At 39.6% G+C, this 16,572-nt stretch overlaps 1 protein-coding gene across 3 annotated transcripts in view; it reads right to left on the minus strand.

Moving 5' to 3' along the window:
* LOC114455025 (dedicator of cytokinesis protein 9-like) overlaps positions 1-16,572 on the minus strand; it is a 92,729-nt gene that overhangs the window by 53,346 nt on the left and 22,811 nt on the right. The window contains exon 1 of one of the 3 annotated variants that reach the window (XM_028436025.1): positions 4,298-4,705. The exons of the other annotated variants lie outside the window; for them this stretch is intronic. Coding sequence (XP_028291826.1) covers positions 4,298-4,414 — 117 coding nt within the window. The 5' untranslated portion in view covers positions 4,415-4,705. Of the gene's footprint in view, positions 1-4,297; positions 4,706-16,572 lie in introns of those variants that run through there. 3 annotated transcript variants of the gene reach the window in all.

Genomic DNA, 16,572 nt, shown 5'->3' on the forward strand with positions numbered 1-16,572 from the left:
CCCAACATCGCTCCTCAGGACCATACCCCTCCCAGTCGATTAGGTATTGGAGTCCTCTGGAACGGAGAAGGCGTCGAACCGTGTATGCAGGTTCCCCATCAATCAGACGCGTTGGTGGTGGAGGAGGTAGGGCGGGAGCAAGAGGACTTTCATGGACAGGTTTAACCTTCGAGACATGGAAAGTGGCATTTATACACATGGCCCTGGGTAACTTGAGGCGTACAGCCACAGGGTTGACCACCTTCTCGATTTCAAAAAGACCAATGAACCTTGGAGCGAGTTTCTTGGACTCAACTCTAAGAGGGAGATTCTTTGTGGAAAGCCAAACCATCTGGCCTACTTGGTATACAGGAGCCTCAGAGCGGCGGCGATTAGCAGAAACAGAGTAACAATGTGCTGAACGGAGCAGGGCTTTTCATGCCTGTTTCCAGGTCCTGTAGCAGCGTTTGATGAAGGCCTGAACAGATGGACAAGATGCTTCTTTCTCTTGGGATCGAAATAAGGGTGGCTGATACCCATACGCACATTGAAATGGTGAAAGGCCTGTGGCCGTACTTTGCAGAGTGTTATGCGAGTACTCGACCCACAGTAACTGTTGGGACCAGGAGGACGGACTTCTGGAAGCTATACAACGCAAAATGGTTTCCATCTGTTGGTTAATTCTTTCGGTTTGGCCATTTGATTGAGGATGGTATCCTGATGACAAGCTGACAGTGGCGCCTAGAAGCAAACAGAACTCCCGCCAGAAAATGGAGGTGAATTGTGGGCGCCGATCCGAGACAATATCAGTAGGTAGTCCGTGCAGACAAAAAACATTTAGCAACATAAGTTGGGCGGTCTCCTTCGCCGATGGAAGTTTAGGAAGAGGAATGAAATGAGCCATCTTACTAAAACGATCAACGACTGTCAGGGTGGTGGTGTGTCCGTCAGAAGCAGGAAAGCCGGTAACAAAGTCAAGGGATATATGGGACCAAGGTCGATGAGGAACAGGTAGGGAATGAAGATGTCCAGCAGGTGCTTGGTGTGTAGGTTTTGACTGATTGCATACAGGACAGGAATTGACAAAATCTCTGGTGTCTTCATCCAGGGAAGCCCACCAAAACCTTTGCCGCAGGAACTCCTTAGTCCGCTGGATACCAGGGTGACGTGAGTTTAGAACTGTGGGCCCATTGCAGAACATCCGACCGGAGATGTTGAGGAACAAAGAAGGTTGTCAGGGCAGGTGCGGGGTCCAGGACTGTCCTCCAGAGCAGCTTTGACCCGTTCCTCCACGTCCCATGTGAGGATGGCAACCATGTGGGAGTTGGACAGGATTGTCTCGGGTTCTGCAGTGGAGACTTCCGAGGTGGAGAACTGGCGGGACAGCGAATCCGGCTTAGTGTTGCGAGAACCAGGTCGATAGGAGTGAAATTGAACCTAGTGAGAAACAGAGCCCACCGGGCCTGCCGAGAGTTGAGGCGTTTTGCAGACTGAAGATATTCCAGATTCTTGTGATCTGTCCATATCAGAAAGGGCACCTTGCTGCCTTCGAGCCAGTGTCTCCACTCCTCCAAGGCCAATTTAACTGCCAGCAGTTCCCGATTACCAATGTCGTAGTTCCTCTCTGCCGATGTTAACTGTCGAGAGTAGAAGGCGCAGGGGTGCAGCTTCTGATCATCAGGTGCTCGTTGAGACAAAACCGCCCCCACACCTACATCAGAAGCGTCGACTTCCACCACAAACTGCCCTTCATGATCCGGAACCCTAAGAATGGGGGCAGAGGTGAAACGCTTCTTTAGTGACTTAAAGGCCTCCTCCGCCTCTGAAGACCACCTGTAGGGTACTTTGGAGGAGGTAAGTGCTGTGAGTGGAGCAGCAACCGAACTGTAACCCCGGATGAACTTCCGGTAAAAGTTTGCAAACCCAAGGAAGCGCTGTAACATCTTACGGGACTCAGGAACAGGCCAGGACGCAACTGCTTCTACCTTGGAGGGGTCCATGGAAATGCTTCCCTGACCAATGACATAACCAAGAAAAGCAACAGATGGGGTATGGAACTCACACTTTTCTGCCTTGACAAAGAGTGAGTTTGCAAGCAGGCGTTGCAGGACGGATTGGACTAAATTAGCAGCCTCATGACAAATATATTCTTTTTTTAAGTAACGCAGTAATATAACGCATTACTGAAACAAAAATCAGCAATATAATACTCGTTACAATCTCAGTAACTCAAGTTACATTGAGACTTTAATGAATTCCACTGATATTCTAATGAAAACGGAAAAAAAAATAATAGTCAAAACAGTGTTGAAGATACCACTGTAAATTCTGCCCCTATCTGCAGCGTAGAAGAAGAACCTCCGCAACGACTTCCTTCCTGCAGAGCGGACTGTTGCAAATCATAACACATGGCCATGGAAACGAACTGTAAGGTGGAATTACTCCCACAATTATATATTCATTCATTCATAACCTAATGGTACCTGAATATTAAGGCTTTATTTTGTGTTTTTAATAGATACATTTTTGTTTGTATATTTTTATTTAGAAGAAAAGGAAAGTGTTTTGTGGTGTCACATTTGTAGAAATTGATCTTAATGGTATCGATGTCATAGGATTAGTTTTTTAAAATGGCTTCACATAACATAAATGTGCAATTAGCTAAAAGTAACTTAAAGTAGCATAACTCAGTTACATTTTGGAGGTGGTATTATTGTATTAAAAATATGTTACGTTTTTATGCCTGTAACTAGTAATATAAAATGTATTACAGTTTTAGAGTAACTTGCTCAACACTGGAGACCGACTTGTTTTTACCTCTGCCAATATTTGTTTGTTTGTCTGGTTGCAAGATTGTTTTAAAAGTACTTTACGGGTTTTGACAACATTTTAACCAAAGATAAACCTTATGCCATGGTAGATTCCATTACATTCTGTAAGAGATCAGGATCAATATACTGATTCTGGATCAGTTTCGGAAATTTTAAAATCCCTATCTCATCATTGGTGAAATTTCAAAAAGTAATAACTGACTAAAAGACTGATCTTTATAAAATGTGACTACATTATGTCAGGTTTGTTCTTATCACCCTATCGAGTTTAATCCAGATCGCAACCAAATTTTGCATTTCACTGAGATTTTTTGCCCATACATTTGAACCTACTGTTTCATTATTAATGACGACAGAAATGTTGTCCAAGCCTCTTTTATTCACAGCGACTGTTTAGCTAGTTGATTTACCTGCCAACATGCTGTACTTGTATTTACTGCATTGCTACATGAAAAAGCAACATCCAGATGAACAGAAAGACCCAATGACTCCCAGCAGATCATCGTCTAAAGCATTTCATCGCTAGACCACTTTCTTCTACAGCTATGAGATGGTACTATAATGGACAGGACTTTGGAAGATTTCCAGCCACAACTTGAACTGCAGTGAACTTGAATGAACAGATTCAATCAGAACCAGATCAGACCACACTAGCCAGCCTTTTGTTTTCATGTGCATCAGAGAACTTGCTGCCAATCACCTGTTTCACAGCCCTTTATTCCTGGCACCATTTTTGAATGTCTCTGGGCAGTGCAGACTGAAGGGAAAAAACCTCAATAATAATAACATCTTCTAAAGTATTTAAACAATAATAGTTTTTAAATACACACGTTTTCTATAAACCAACATCAATACAGGAAAACTGTACATCCAGGTAAAACTCAGCTTCTAAGCAAAGAATGTATAAACTTAAGTCAACAAGCTAGTCCTACAAAATAACCTGACACTCCTTCTCTCCTATGCTCAAGCAGATGTTTCAGTACAGCTCCCACTCCTCCCAGTTCTCCCAGTCCCATCACTGCAGCCTATCTAAGCCTAAAAGTGTCCACTTCACTTACTGATGCACTTTATCTCACGGCTCCTCTAATGATTCGGGGGAGTCACGACCATGAGTGAACATTGACTTTTGAGCTAAATAAAAATCTTTTACAAGCCAAGCAGATCCTAAAGATGATTGGATCTGAGAACCATCAGGTGCTGTTTACTCATCCAGGTAGTAAAGTCCTGGTAAACTTTAACATTCCTCAACACTTGTGCTAGCGCTGCAGTTTTCCAATGTGAGCTGGAAATAGTTCATATAACAAAGAGATGTGAAGTCAAGACCACCCGGATAATCATATCATATGCTACATGAAATGAAGATTGTACAACTGAGGATAATAAATACACAATATTTTATGATTGTCATTTTGTTCTAATAATATATCACAAGTTTTTATCCAATATGCACTAAGTTTTACTAATGTCCGTGTCCATGCACCACTTACCACAACCTGTGGCACTGAGTCTACTTCAGCCTCAGATGCTGCCAGCCTCTTCTTATACTGCTGTGGACTCTCAATGACCAACTCCTTCTTTGGAGTCCTACCGGCCCGGCCCTGCATTGTCAACAGCAGTGAGAAAATATCTCCAAAGTTGATGCCAATGAAAAGTAGACCTCCAACATATCAAGATGTAGAAATATTCTTCCGCTTGGAAAAGGTTTCCTCTCTGTCCGACTCAAACTCAGTCTCAACCCAGACGGCTCTGACTGGAAGCAAGGAGCTCACACTCCGGTGGGAGAGATGGCCCCTCCCACACTCAGCTGTTCAGCCTGGGGGAGTTAAACACCCACTCACAATGAAGCTATCTGACCCCACGCTATCCACCTGCAATGTGACACAGGCTTGACAAAAGAAAAACAAAAGAAACATTCCTTAGGTATTACAGTGTGGTCTGAGACCGTCCACGCCTTCTGTGGAACAGCTGAGATAAGAGCGGCTTTAAAATCCACCACGAAGAACAAGCTGGGCTTTACTTTAATGACAATGAAGTACAACAGGGGTATTTGTACAGTGACCCTCTGAGAACCCACTGAGGATACAACGCATACAGTAAAAGATGATCCAAAAAACAACTGTTAGTGTTTGGGATTAGCCATTCTTTCCTGCATTAAAGGCTGAGCAGTAGAGAGTGAAGGTATCAAGTCAGTGGTGAAACATATCAAAACACTAATCCTGAAGACATTAGTCACAGTGGCCTAAGTGGTAGACAACTCACACAGATGCAGTAGTAGCCATAATCACACGCAGTGGAGATAAGATTGTGTTCGTGTAAAGGCGTGTTGGTGCAACTGTTTGAGGGGCATTCCGACTTTGGACCCCCCCCCTCCCCCCCCCCCCCCCAACTACCAAGGAGTCAGCCCGACCTGCAGATTCCTCTGGTGGGCCACTGCGGGGAGGGGGATGTTTTCTTTTCACGCCTATGTCTAGTTTAGTGAATGGGAGGACTGCTGCTCCTTCTCCAACCATAACATGGCCACACACAGGTAGGTGGTAATGCACTGAAAATCAAAACTGAAAAACTCTAAATGAAACAGTTATAACACAAACAGTCAATGTTTAGAAAGATGATGGAAGAACTATCCCAATTTTGGGAGTCTGATAATGACTAAACCAGTAAAGTCACCAAATTATTTAAAAATAAACTGTTTCGGCAATAGCAGCTGCTCAGTGGAGCACAGGGTGATGACACTGCCCTTAAACAAGAGAAAAGCTTTTTCAATCCCAGGCATTTTCTGACCGTAGGTCCCCTTCTTCCTTTTGTACTTTCAAATGTATTTCACTGGAGTTTATGCCGGTATTTTCACCATGGTATAGTGTCTATGTACATTAGCATTACAAAGAAGTCAACAAAAAGGTAAATGACGTTGCCATGGGCCGATATATGGCCTGTGTTTATTTCAGACTTCTTTTTGGAGATGTGGTATGTGTGTATGCAGCAATTGCACTTGTGTTAGTATGCTCACACACTACTAATTGCATTCAGTAGCAAACAATCCAAATTTTTTGCAGCTTATAATTAATAATCAATTGTCCAACATAGAATGTAATACAAATAATAAATAACGATTGGGTTTATATAGTGCTTTTTTCAAAGAGACTTAAAGTGCTTCACAGAAACCATTATTCATTCATACCAATGTAGCTTACATGGTGAGCTATTATGTAGCCACAACTGCCTTGGGGAACACTGACAGAAGCATGGCTGCCATTTTGCACCTACAGCCACTCTGAACACCACCAACATTCATGCACAATTTACACCCATTCATACAAGCACAAGGACACAACAACAATGGCTTGGATAGAGCGGGATTCAAACCCCCGACCCTTCGTTTATTGGACACCCCACTCTACCACTGAGCCACGGTTGCCCCATGTAAGTACGTTGTGTTGAATTTAGAGCATTAGTCCATTTTAGTCTTAATCTAAAGCATTCTCTGCATAAACTTTTGGGTTTGTTAAATCATAAATTTATTTACAGGCATAATTCAAGTCAAGTACAATTTTTCTTTTTCGTTCCCTGTGGCACGTCAGTGATGATATTAGAATACACCAAATTTGAATCGGCAAACTTTGACCAACAGTATGCAGCGAGTGGATCTATGTAAGAATAACAGGTACACATAATTTAAGTTAGCTATAAAAATGCCAATTGATACAAAGTTAATCTGACATCTTTATGGATAACATGCATTTGTGTTTTAAATGTCTGTATTTTATTGTTTCTGTGTAAGTATGTCGTAATCTGAGTTTCAGATGCTCACCACAGATAGTGCTGTAAACTTATTGGCTTCCGAAACTCACAATCCTGGTACGGGCTTTATCAGACCTGCCTGTTTCTGTTTACATCCTTGGTCCAATGCTGATCTTATCTCACCTTTTATTTACTGCTGTTTAATTGCTATGTTGGTATAAATGTACGGGAACTTAAAAATCTGTGGTGTGCAATAAATGTACATTCTCCCTTTAACTGATAGAGATTTATTGTTAAATCGTGATTAGAGCATTAGTCAAAGAGCAGGTGCTAATAATCTTCGCAGAGGGGGAAGATGGTTGTATGTTTACATTACAGTGAAAACTTATCTTAAGTTAGGACATAAAAGCCCTTGGACGCAGAGTGAACTAAAGAGCCTTAAATGCTCACTTTTTATCTCTCCTGACTCCCCAAGCAGTACTTTTATATGTAGGCTTACTTGGTGAAAGCATTTCATTAATAATTAATATTGCAGAAAACGTGTTGTCATGGTCCCACAAACCATATTTCTTTCTATTGATAGAGAAAAGGGAACTCTTAATTATCTTTTGGCTTCAGGTTTGTTTGCTTTCTGCACAGTTTTATTGCAAGTTATGACAATATCATGAAGATATTGAAAGCATTCGCTAAACCATATCATCGTGTACAACAACTAGGGGTGGGACCCTCTGGGTACCTCACGATACGATACGATACAAAGCTCACGGTAACGATTATCTCACGATATGATGATACTGCGATTATCAATATATTGGTCAGAAATCAATCTACGATAATCTATGACATAACAAGAAAAAAAAAGACGAAGTGAAAAGATACAATTTTTATTTTATATTTCTGAAAGACAATACATTGAAAAAGTGTCCTATGAGCAGTGACACTATTTTAGTGCAACATTTCTGTAAATAATTGTCAACATACCAATGTAAACGAATAAGTATCTCCAATAGTGCTTTCTGTGGACATAAAATAGGGTCTTTCTTACCAGTGACACCATTATAGTGCAATAAAAAAGCAGAAAAGGTTTGTTAAAGGTTTTTTAACAAAAAAAAAAAGATTAAAAAAAAAAATCGATCGTGCGGAAAAAATATCGCGATATATCGCCCTATCGAGACATCGTCACACTCCTAACGACAATGCAAAGATTATAATTTATATGTGTGATGTTTAATAACCCTGCAGCATTTCATGTGGGGACAGCTCTTTAAAAATGTATAACAAGCACATAGTGGTTGGTTGGGCTTTGTTCTTTACTCGTATGTGTGTGTAATGTGACAACATATATTCATAATTACACTCAGGAAATATCTTCCTGTTTGATTAAAAAGACACCATTACTGAATCAACTTTATGTAAATGTTTACACTAAAAAGCTTGATACAACGAAGGAAAAAGAGGATGTAGCCTGGAACAAAGCCTTCAGCTTAAGAAACAAACACTTCCAGTCTTGTTATTTGATAGCACTGAAGTGGGATGTGAGAATGAGTTGAATGGTAAAACCTGTGTAATAATAGGACTGCACTCTGGCAATAGTCTCATTGTAGGGCGTGGGGTGCATCGGCATAAAAAATAACAAGATGAAAATAGGAGTCACAGTTCATCATCCCACAAAATAGAGAATGACTGCTACAAATCACACTTTATAATAATGAAACATCAAAGGCTCAAAAAAAACAGACACTCTCATTAAGAAACAAACTTTTGATTCTCAGCATTTAATATAAATTATGTGAAAGGATGTTTTTGAGCCTAAGTGCACGTGTACACTTATCATATGTAACATATGTCGTTTAACTCTATAACGCCTCCCTAAGATAGTCAGGCACCACCCCTTCTGTAAATTTTGCTCTTTGTGCACTTTCTGCACATAATTAAACTGTACAGTTGACATTTTATATATGTATAGTTATATTTATATTGTTTTTAATAGATGTGGCTTGTATAATATATATTGTTTGTATATCTGGAGCTGTAATGAAAATTATTTCCCCCTGGGATTATTAAAGTATTTCTGATTCACACAGAGGTATAAAAGTAGCAGAATAAAATAAGACATCTCTATAAAACACTATGTAATGTATCCTGTAAGTTGATGAAAATGTCAATGACTATGTTGGATAGTAACTTAAAAACAGGATTTTTCTGTGTCTGCAGAAGAAAAAAAAGACCACTTTGATAAATGAATCTGTTTCAAGGGCCTCTTCTTCCTCTAATTGATTGTTGCGACCTTTAATCTCAAACTCCCAACAATGGAAACTCGACTTACACTCATTTAAACCATAACAGATCCGAGCTCAGAGAAGCACTCCCACAACAACACAGGAGGAGGAAAACACTTTGATCTGTTACCCAGTCGGAGTCCCTCCTTTTTGTTTCTTTGCACAAACATTCCACTGATAAAGCCTGTGGACTCCTCAGCACTTCTGTTACAGTAACCCAGCAGGCTTCAGCTGTTTCAGAGAAATGATGGGAAGAAACGGAATCTTTGTGAGAGAAAAACATCAACAATATCCTAATAGTGTTTTAAACAAAGGAGAAATACACTAAATACCAACAGCACTCTCACTTTTGTCTAGAAAACTAGATCTAATCACCCACTGGGAACAAAATATAAGTGATGACAAGGAAGGAAAAGGGAGAGTTGCTGTAATTACAGAGAGCAACACATACACAGAGCCGTAAACTGTTAAAACAGCTTAACAACACTGCTTTCCACTACTTTCCTTTACGCTGCTACTGTGATCATGACCAAAAAACCTGCTGTAATGAAAAATGAAAAAGAGGGTTTATAGTTCTATTACCTGTCCTAATTAGAGGTGTCCCAATCCAATATCGATATCGGTCCGATATCAGCCTGAAAACAAATATCGGATATAAATTTCCGATTTTTAAAAAATTTTTTGTTATTTTATCTAACTGCAGAATACTGTAGATATTATGTTGACGGTTAAAAATTATGTAACTAATTGATTAATAATAAATGGGTCATTTTTCTCATACCTACTGTTGCTGACTATTGTTCTCTGAGTAACATCACTTGATCAAGCCTTTTGTAACATTCCACACTACAAAATAAGTAATAAAAGTATGTATGATTCAGGCTGATATCATATCAGATCAATATCGGTATCGGCCGATACGCAAGGCTGCAATATTGGCATTATATCGGAAATGAAAAAGTTGTATCGGGACATCCCTAGTCCTTATGTTTGCCTGTTGAAGTGCTAACACAGGGAAACCATCAAAGGTCTTACACAGTCCAACTGACTGAGACATTAGTGAATTGTTTTAGCCTTAAAAAGCTTTTTATTTTCATATTTTAAATCTACGACCTAGTTGTTAGTACATCATTCGCTGCTTTTAACTCAAAGTTGTGGTCACCGTGCAGCATTTCAGGGTTAAGGGCTTAATTATGATCATTGACCTGTTTCTCTCCATCTTAGGTTACTTTTAGAAAATATATAATCAGTAGTTGTAAAACAAACCGATGCTTGGTCCGTTCTGCTTGCCAGTGTGGAGGGAGGGGCTTGGGTGGTAGAGCAGGTTGCCTCCTGATCAGAAGTTGCGTGTTTAATTTCCAGGCTATGCCTTGTATTCCCCAACTGCTTTAGTCATCTTCCATTAGTAAGGACGATGAAATTAATTATATGTTTTAGACAGTTTAATAGTTTCTTTTGATTGGCTGTGTGTCATGTGTGCATTTGTTAACAGGAAGAGAGGATAGGGGGGGGGGGGGAAGTGATTCAGGGATGGACTCTGAACAAGGGAGCTACTGGCAGTCTGCAGGAGGCAGATCAGACACTCACTCTGTACTGTAGCAGCTGAGAGTAAAGACTCCAGCTGTGTACCTTACGTTTGAACCCATACTTGTTCAAAAGACCTGTCACACTGATGTTTACTGTTCAACACTTTACCACCAGATCCAATGTAGATAGAGTTGTTGGTTTACACCCAATAACTAAATTCTTGTTTCCCACCATTTTCCTTTGCCCTTTACCCTTTTTGGCAATTGCTTATCACAAGTTGAAGCACTTGCCACAAATTAATTCAATTAAATTGAATTCAGCTCTATTTATATAGTGCAAAATACAACAAAAGTCATCTCAAAGCGCGATCAAGATATAAAAGTTTAATCAAATATGATAATCATAATAATGATAGTAGAAATGATCTTGATTAGAACATGAACTGAAAATACAAGGTTCAGTTTTGGTCCCACACTAGGCGGGAGTGACTGAAAATGATAAAAACTATAGAAACAACTCTATTAAGGAGGCACTAAAACTGTTTCATTCCACTTATGTACAAAATGAGATTATTTATAACATGCTGTATCAGTCTTTCATTCCATCACTATGCTCTATAGTTGTTTTTTCATAGTATTCTGGACAAACGTTGCAGTCGGACAACGGGGGTACTTGGGTCAAAAGGTTCGACAACCACTGGCCTAATCCAGCAGCTACCTGCTAGATAATTTACCTACCACATCAGGAACTGCTGTCACTATGACAGTCTTTTGTTTTATGCGTGAAATTCATGCATGAAACAAAACTAGGTTTAGCATCACTTACCATGACTTTTTACTCTTTTTAAATAAAGTTTCCTACAATAAAAGCTGCCACTGCAGTGACTGACACTATGTGCCACTAACTGCAGTCCCTGCACACATTCACCTATTGATTTGAAATGACTGCTAAATGCTGACAGAGGATTAACTGAACCCGTCTGGATGATAAGACCGTCCCTGAGCCTGGAGAGCCAACCATGCCCTTGACCCAATTCCCTTCCTTTTGCCCTGGCCACTGTCACTCCGCTGCCTGCTTGCATTGTGATGAACCCAGGCTAGAAAGGAGATGTCACAGTGGTGAGCAAACACAAACATTAAGGAGAAGACATGCTGGTACGAGCTGCCCAGTCTGCTGATTCACAGATGAAGAGCAGTGATTGATGTCCTGCAGACACAGAGCTTACTGTCCCCTCTTACCCTCCTCACCCCCATCGCAGGCTTTAACTCATGCAGTACTTAGCAAGAGGCTGCACCCATCCCTCCTACTGCCCTACTTTTTTATACCGTAAACACTCGAGGATACATTTGCACACACTGAAATAAACAGCAGTGCTGATTATTTCTGCTCTGAATGCATGCATGCAAAGAAATCTGTCAGACAACAGAGCAGTGGCACACGTGCAAGGAACTCAAGCAGCCATCAACTTGCACAAGGATATCTTAATATTACTATCATATAAATAATGTATCCTTAACTTCCAGCGTTTGGCTCTCCTATTGTTCAATTGTTGATCAAAAAGGAAAAGAAAGAACCGTCAGATGTTTTGCCTATAAATGTTATAAATGTTGAGTGGTTCCAGAATCTTATTTTTGGGAACATGATAGTATAGACATATTATCATTACTAATTCAAATAGACTTTCTAAATAATTTACTTCTAAAGCATTTTCTTAAAGCAGTGGCAAAGTTCTGTGTAGTTTTTTTTTTCAGGATTATTTAAGTGTGGAGGTTAAAACGACAATGAAACCATTGTTTATCTGGCTTTTGCAAAAACCAATGTTGTGCGAATGTATATTGAAAAAAAAACAGAGCATAACATTTTTAAGATTGAACAAAGACAAGAAATGGTATAAAAGTTAAACAATAAGAATTAAAGCCTCAAGAGAACAATTTCTCCCAATTTTATGCATAAAATTAGTTGTAGAAATGTAACTAACACACACACACACACACACACACACACACCTTAAGTACTCTCGGCGTGGGCACAACACGAGACTCTCTCCGACTCAGCGCTCGCTCAGCTTCTGATGGCCCTGTAGGTTCAGCTGCTTCCTTACAGTTGTAGCCACTACAGTTCCTCTCTAGGACGGTACGAAACCCATCGAACACAACTGCACTCGTGGTGCACCCCATCCCTCCAGATCCTCACAGGCATCAGTCAGGAAAGCCCGACAGTGACCCGGTTTTCTTAAGCATCCCGTGCTTCTTCATGATCCATGATCATACAATCACACACCAGCTTCTCACAGAGCATCAAAGGAAGTTGAAAAAAAAACATCCAAAGACTCTGGTGCTTTCTACTTTATTCCAGGCTGGCTCTGCCTGTGTTTGCAGGAATCCCTCATACAGTAGAAGAGATACAGTGAGTGAGTGAGGTGGAGCAGAGAGCGAGGGATGGGGGATGAAGGATGCTGTGCACGCAAACACTGCTGCAGCTCCAGCCAATGCTGAACGTTGCTGAAAAACACATTTGTCTCATTCCTTCAGACACACTCTTGTTTTCCTCAAAGCGGCTCATAAATGTCAAATTTCCTCCTTTCCTTTTCGACTTTTGTTCTCATTCAGACAAAAAAAATGATGAATCTACTTCAGTTTTACTTGATTGAATTAAACTTCTGTAGAAGATCAGATGACTGATTTTAGGAGTTACAACTGATGTAGATTCTCATATCCAGAGGGAGAGTCTGATTCCACGGTCAGACAGGCAACAGTATGGCTCAGTGCTTATTTAGTTCAGATGCCAACAGAGAAACAAGTGCATGAATGGCCATAAAGAGGGAAGGCAATCACGCTGAACATAATTTTGCAGTATAAACACGAAAAATATATTCTTTCAAGTACTGTTCAAGTAACTAAGACAGAAATCCATAGCAGTACAAAGTGTTGATGAAAGAGTGAGATCTGAAGATGAAGCAATGGTGGAAAAATCCTCCAATTTCCCTCAAGCCTTAAAAAGTCACTGGATAAAACCGACCAAGAACATGGGAGGATTTAGAGTTTTTGGGGCCAAGACATTAAATAGGTTTTTTTTTTTTTTCCTGATAAGCTGCACTTGACCACAAGCCATAGCCCTCCTTACATCAGTGTGGATGGACAACATTTAATAACACGCAGGCTTTTTGAAATGCCAGAGAATGATTCATCATCCAGGTTGACCTTTAATTACAACGTGTTGTAATGTTAAAAGCAGAGAAACACAAAACGATTATTTTTAAAGTTCAAATCTTGCCAGCTGGAAAACTAAACTAAAATTTCACAAACTATATTTATTATTCATGCCTTTATTAACAACGACACGTGTAGGGAAGCCAGGCAGACTTGAACTTGGTCTGTGTCCTTCTCCATGAGGAGACCATCTTATGCTGCAGTGACGAGTGTCAAATAAGATCACAGTCACCACATCTGCTTATTCTGCAGTGACTAAAAAGCTTTCACACCATTGAAAGGAAGAAGCTTTGTCTATTTAAAATAGTGTTTTTATTCTATTGTTGATTGTAAGTAACATCTACGCACACGGACTGACCAATACACGCCTGCACGTGAGGAGAAAGCAAAGCGTTTCCTTACATCATAGATAGAGCATCGAGGCTCCATTTCGCACTCTCACTGCTACTTGCTGCCGTGTTAATATTTCAGTAGTGCTTGACACACTGAACTACATTTGTGGGTCGGAGCAGACAAACTCCATGGAAAAGAAGCTGAGTGGGAAGTAGAGAAGCTCATTGGTGGAAGAAATACCCTAATGTGTCTGTTTAAGGAGGTACAACCACTGTTTGTTTATCCCTTTACTCACATTTTAGATTCAGTGTCCTTCCACCTTGTTGCTACAAGGAAGGATTTCTGGATTACAACACGGATTAACAAGAAGCAATTGGGTGTAAAGCCAAGTCCAAAACGTCCTTTGAGGCAGTGAAGGAAAGGAATAATACAGTTTTTTGTGTAAAACATTTCCTGCTCATCATCTTACATACAAAGTAACACATCATATCTCTATACATATTCTGCTCTGACCACAAAGTATTCTTTTTATGGTCTTATACATGTATAGAGGAACTTGCTGCTGTGACTGTGTGTAAAGGATCTCAGAAAATACACCCCGCAGTGCTGACATAACACCATGTGACGCCATGACATTTTCCCTATAGTGCCTCAAAACTAAATATTTAATTCAACGCGACAACGCTGTGATTGCCGACGTAAGAAATGACTTCATATATAAATTTATGTGATAATTGAAGGAGGGTCAGCAACATAAATGGAAAGACAAACTAATTAATGACAAATATGTCAAAATCATAAAAACTCATATACAGTATTTAACTTCTGATAAACATCTTTTGTACTTTGATGAATGTAGTATGCAAGTACCAACTAGGGCTATCCCAATACAACTTTTTCACTTTAGATACGACTCGATATTGTTACTTTGATCATTGCCAATACCGATACGCAAAAAAAAAAATCATACATACTTTTATTAGTTTGAAGTGTGGAATGTTAAACGTGATCAAGTGATATTACTCAAAGAGAGAACAATAGTCAGCAACAATAGGCATGAAAAAAAAACTGAGCTATTTATTATAAACTAATGGGTTATATAGATTTTAACACTAAATATAACAACTGGAAAAAAATAAAAATAAACATGAAGACCCTAAGAAATAACTTGTTTAAAATGTTATATCTTAAAGTGCAAAATACCCACTAGTTTGACTTCTACAATTAAATAGAATAAATAAAATAATACAATAGAAGACCCTGAAAAGTAACCTAAACAAATTATGCTTATAGCGGAGAAACAGGCCGATATAATCCGATTCTCGGTTTTTTGCTGATATCGGATTGATATCAGCGATATCACTGATCGTGACTACGCAGATAGAAAGCTTTGTATTACTGTGACGGACAGCACAGAAGGTGCTCGAGCTGTGACACCGTTGTGCAGCAGTGCAGTGAATAGTCCCAGGTGATGAATTATTTAGGTCAGACAGGGGGCTCCTGAGTCATTACATGTGATAAGGTTTCTCTCAGCAGCTTCCGTGTCAGGTTTACTCTGTCAGTAGCCAGTTGGACTGACTCAAACACACAAGACCCTGATGCTAGTGTCTCTGGTCTTCTGTATACAGAATTATCCAAGCTTCACTACGAGCCTGCTCACATCGGCAGCTGCTGAACAAGAGATAAGAACCTCCAGTGTTTCAATATTAATACATACAAGAGTACTATGCAAATAAATGTTTGTAATTTCAATGTTTTTTGCACTAATTAGTATTGTATTCGTTCCCCTTTATTATTATATGTTATTATTCTTCCGTCCTCTCAAACTCGTCCTACAGATTTCAACCAATTTCAACAGGTATCAAACTTTTCAGAAAATTCTGCACTTCTCTGCTATGTTCCAGCTTTTTCAAAACTTTTCAACTTTTTGAGTTATTTCTCGTGGAACTTTTTGCTCTCTTCCACTTACATTGAAAGTTCGAACCTTTTTGACCCTCTTGTGCCCTTTGACCCTCTTCATCGTCGGCCATTTTGAAACTGATCCAAACCATTCAACTTTATCAACCTTTTTCAACTGTTTCAACCTTTTTCAAACATCTCAAACGTTTTCAAACTTTTTCAAACTTTTCAACCTTTTCAAACTTTTTCAACCTCTTCAACCTTTTCAACCTATTTCAATCTTTTTCAACCTATTTCAAATTTTTCAAACTTTTTCAACCTTTTTCAAACTTTTCAACCTTTTTCAAACTTTTCAACCTTTTTCAACCTTTTCAACCTTTTTCAACCTTTTCAAACTTTTGAACCTTTTCAAACTTTTGAACCTTTTTCAACCATTTCAAACTCTTAAACCTTTTTCAACCTCTTCAAACTTTTTCAACCTTTTCAAACTTTTTGAATGCTAAAACAATGCTATTGCTAACTCTATGCCAATGCTAACCCGATGCTAATGCTAGCGCAATATTAATGCTAGCGCAATGCTAATGCTGGCACAATGCTAATGCTCGCGCAAATCAAATATTAGCGCAATGCTAATGCTCGCGCAATACTAATGCTAGCACAATGTTGATGCTAGCACAATGCTAATGTTAGCGCAATGCGAACGCAATGCTAATGCTAGCGCAATGCTAATGCTAGCACAATGCTAATGCTAGCACAATGCTAATGCTTGCGCAATGC

The sequence above is a fragment of the Gouania willdenowi genome, chromosome 21, assembly GCF_900634775.1.
Source record: "Gouania willdenowi chromosome 21, fGouWil2.1, whole genome shotgun sequence".
Classification (NCBI taxonomy): Eukaryota; Metazoa; Chordata; class Actinopteri; order Blenniiformes; family Gobiesocidae; genus Gouania; species Gouania willdenowi.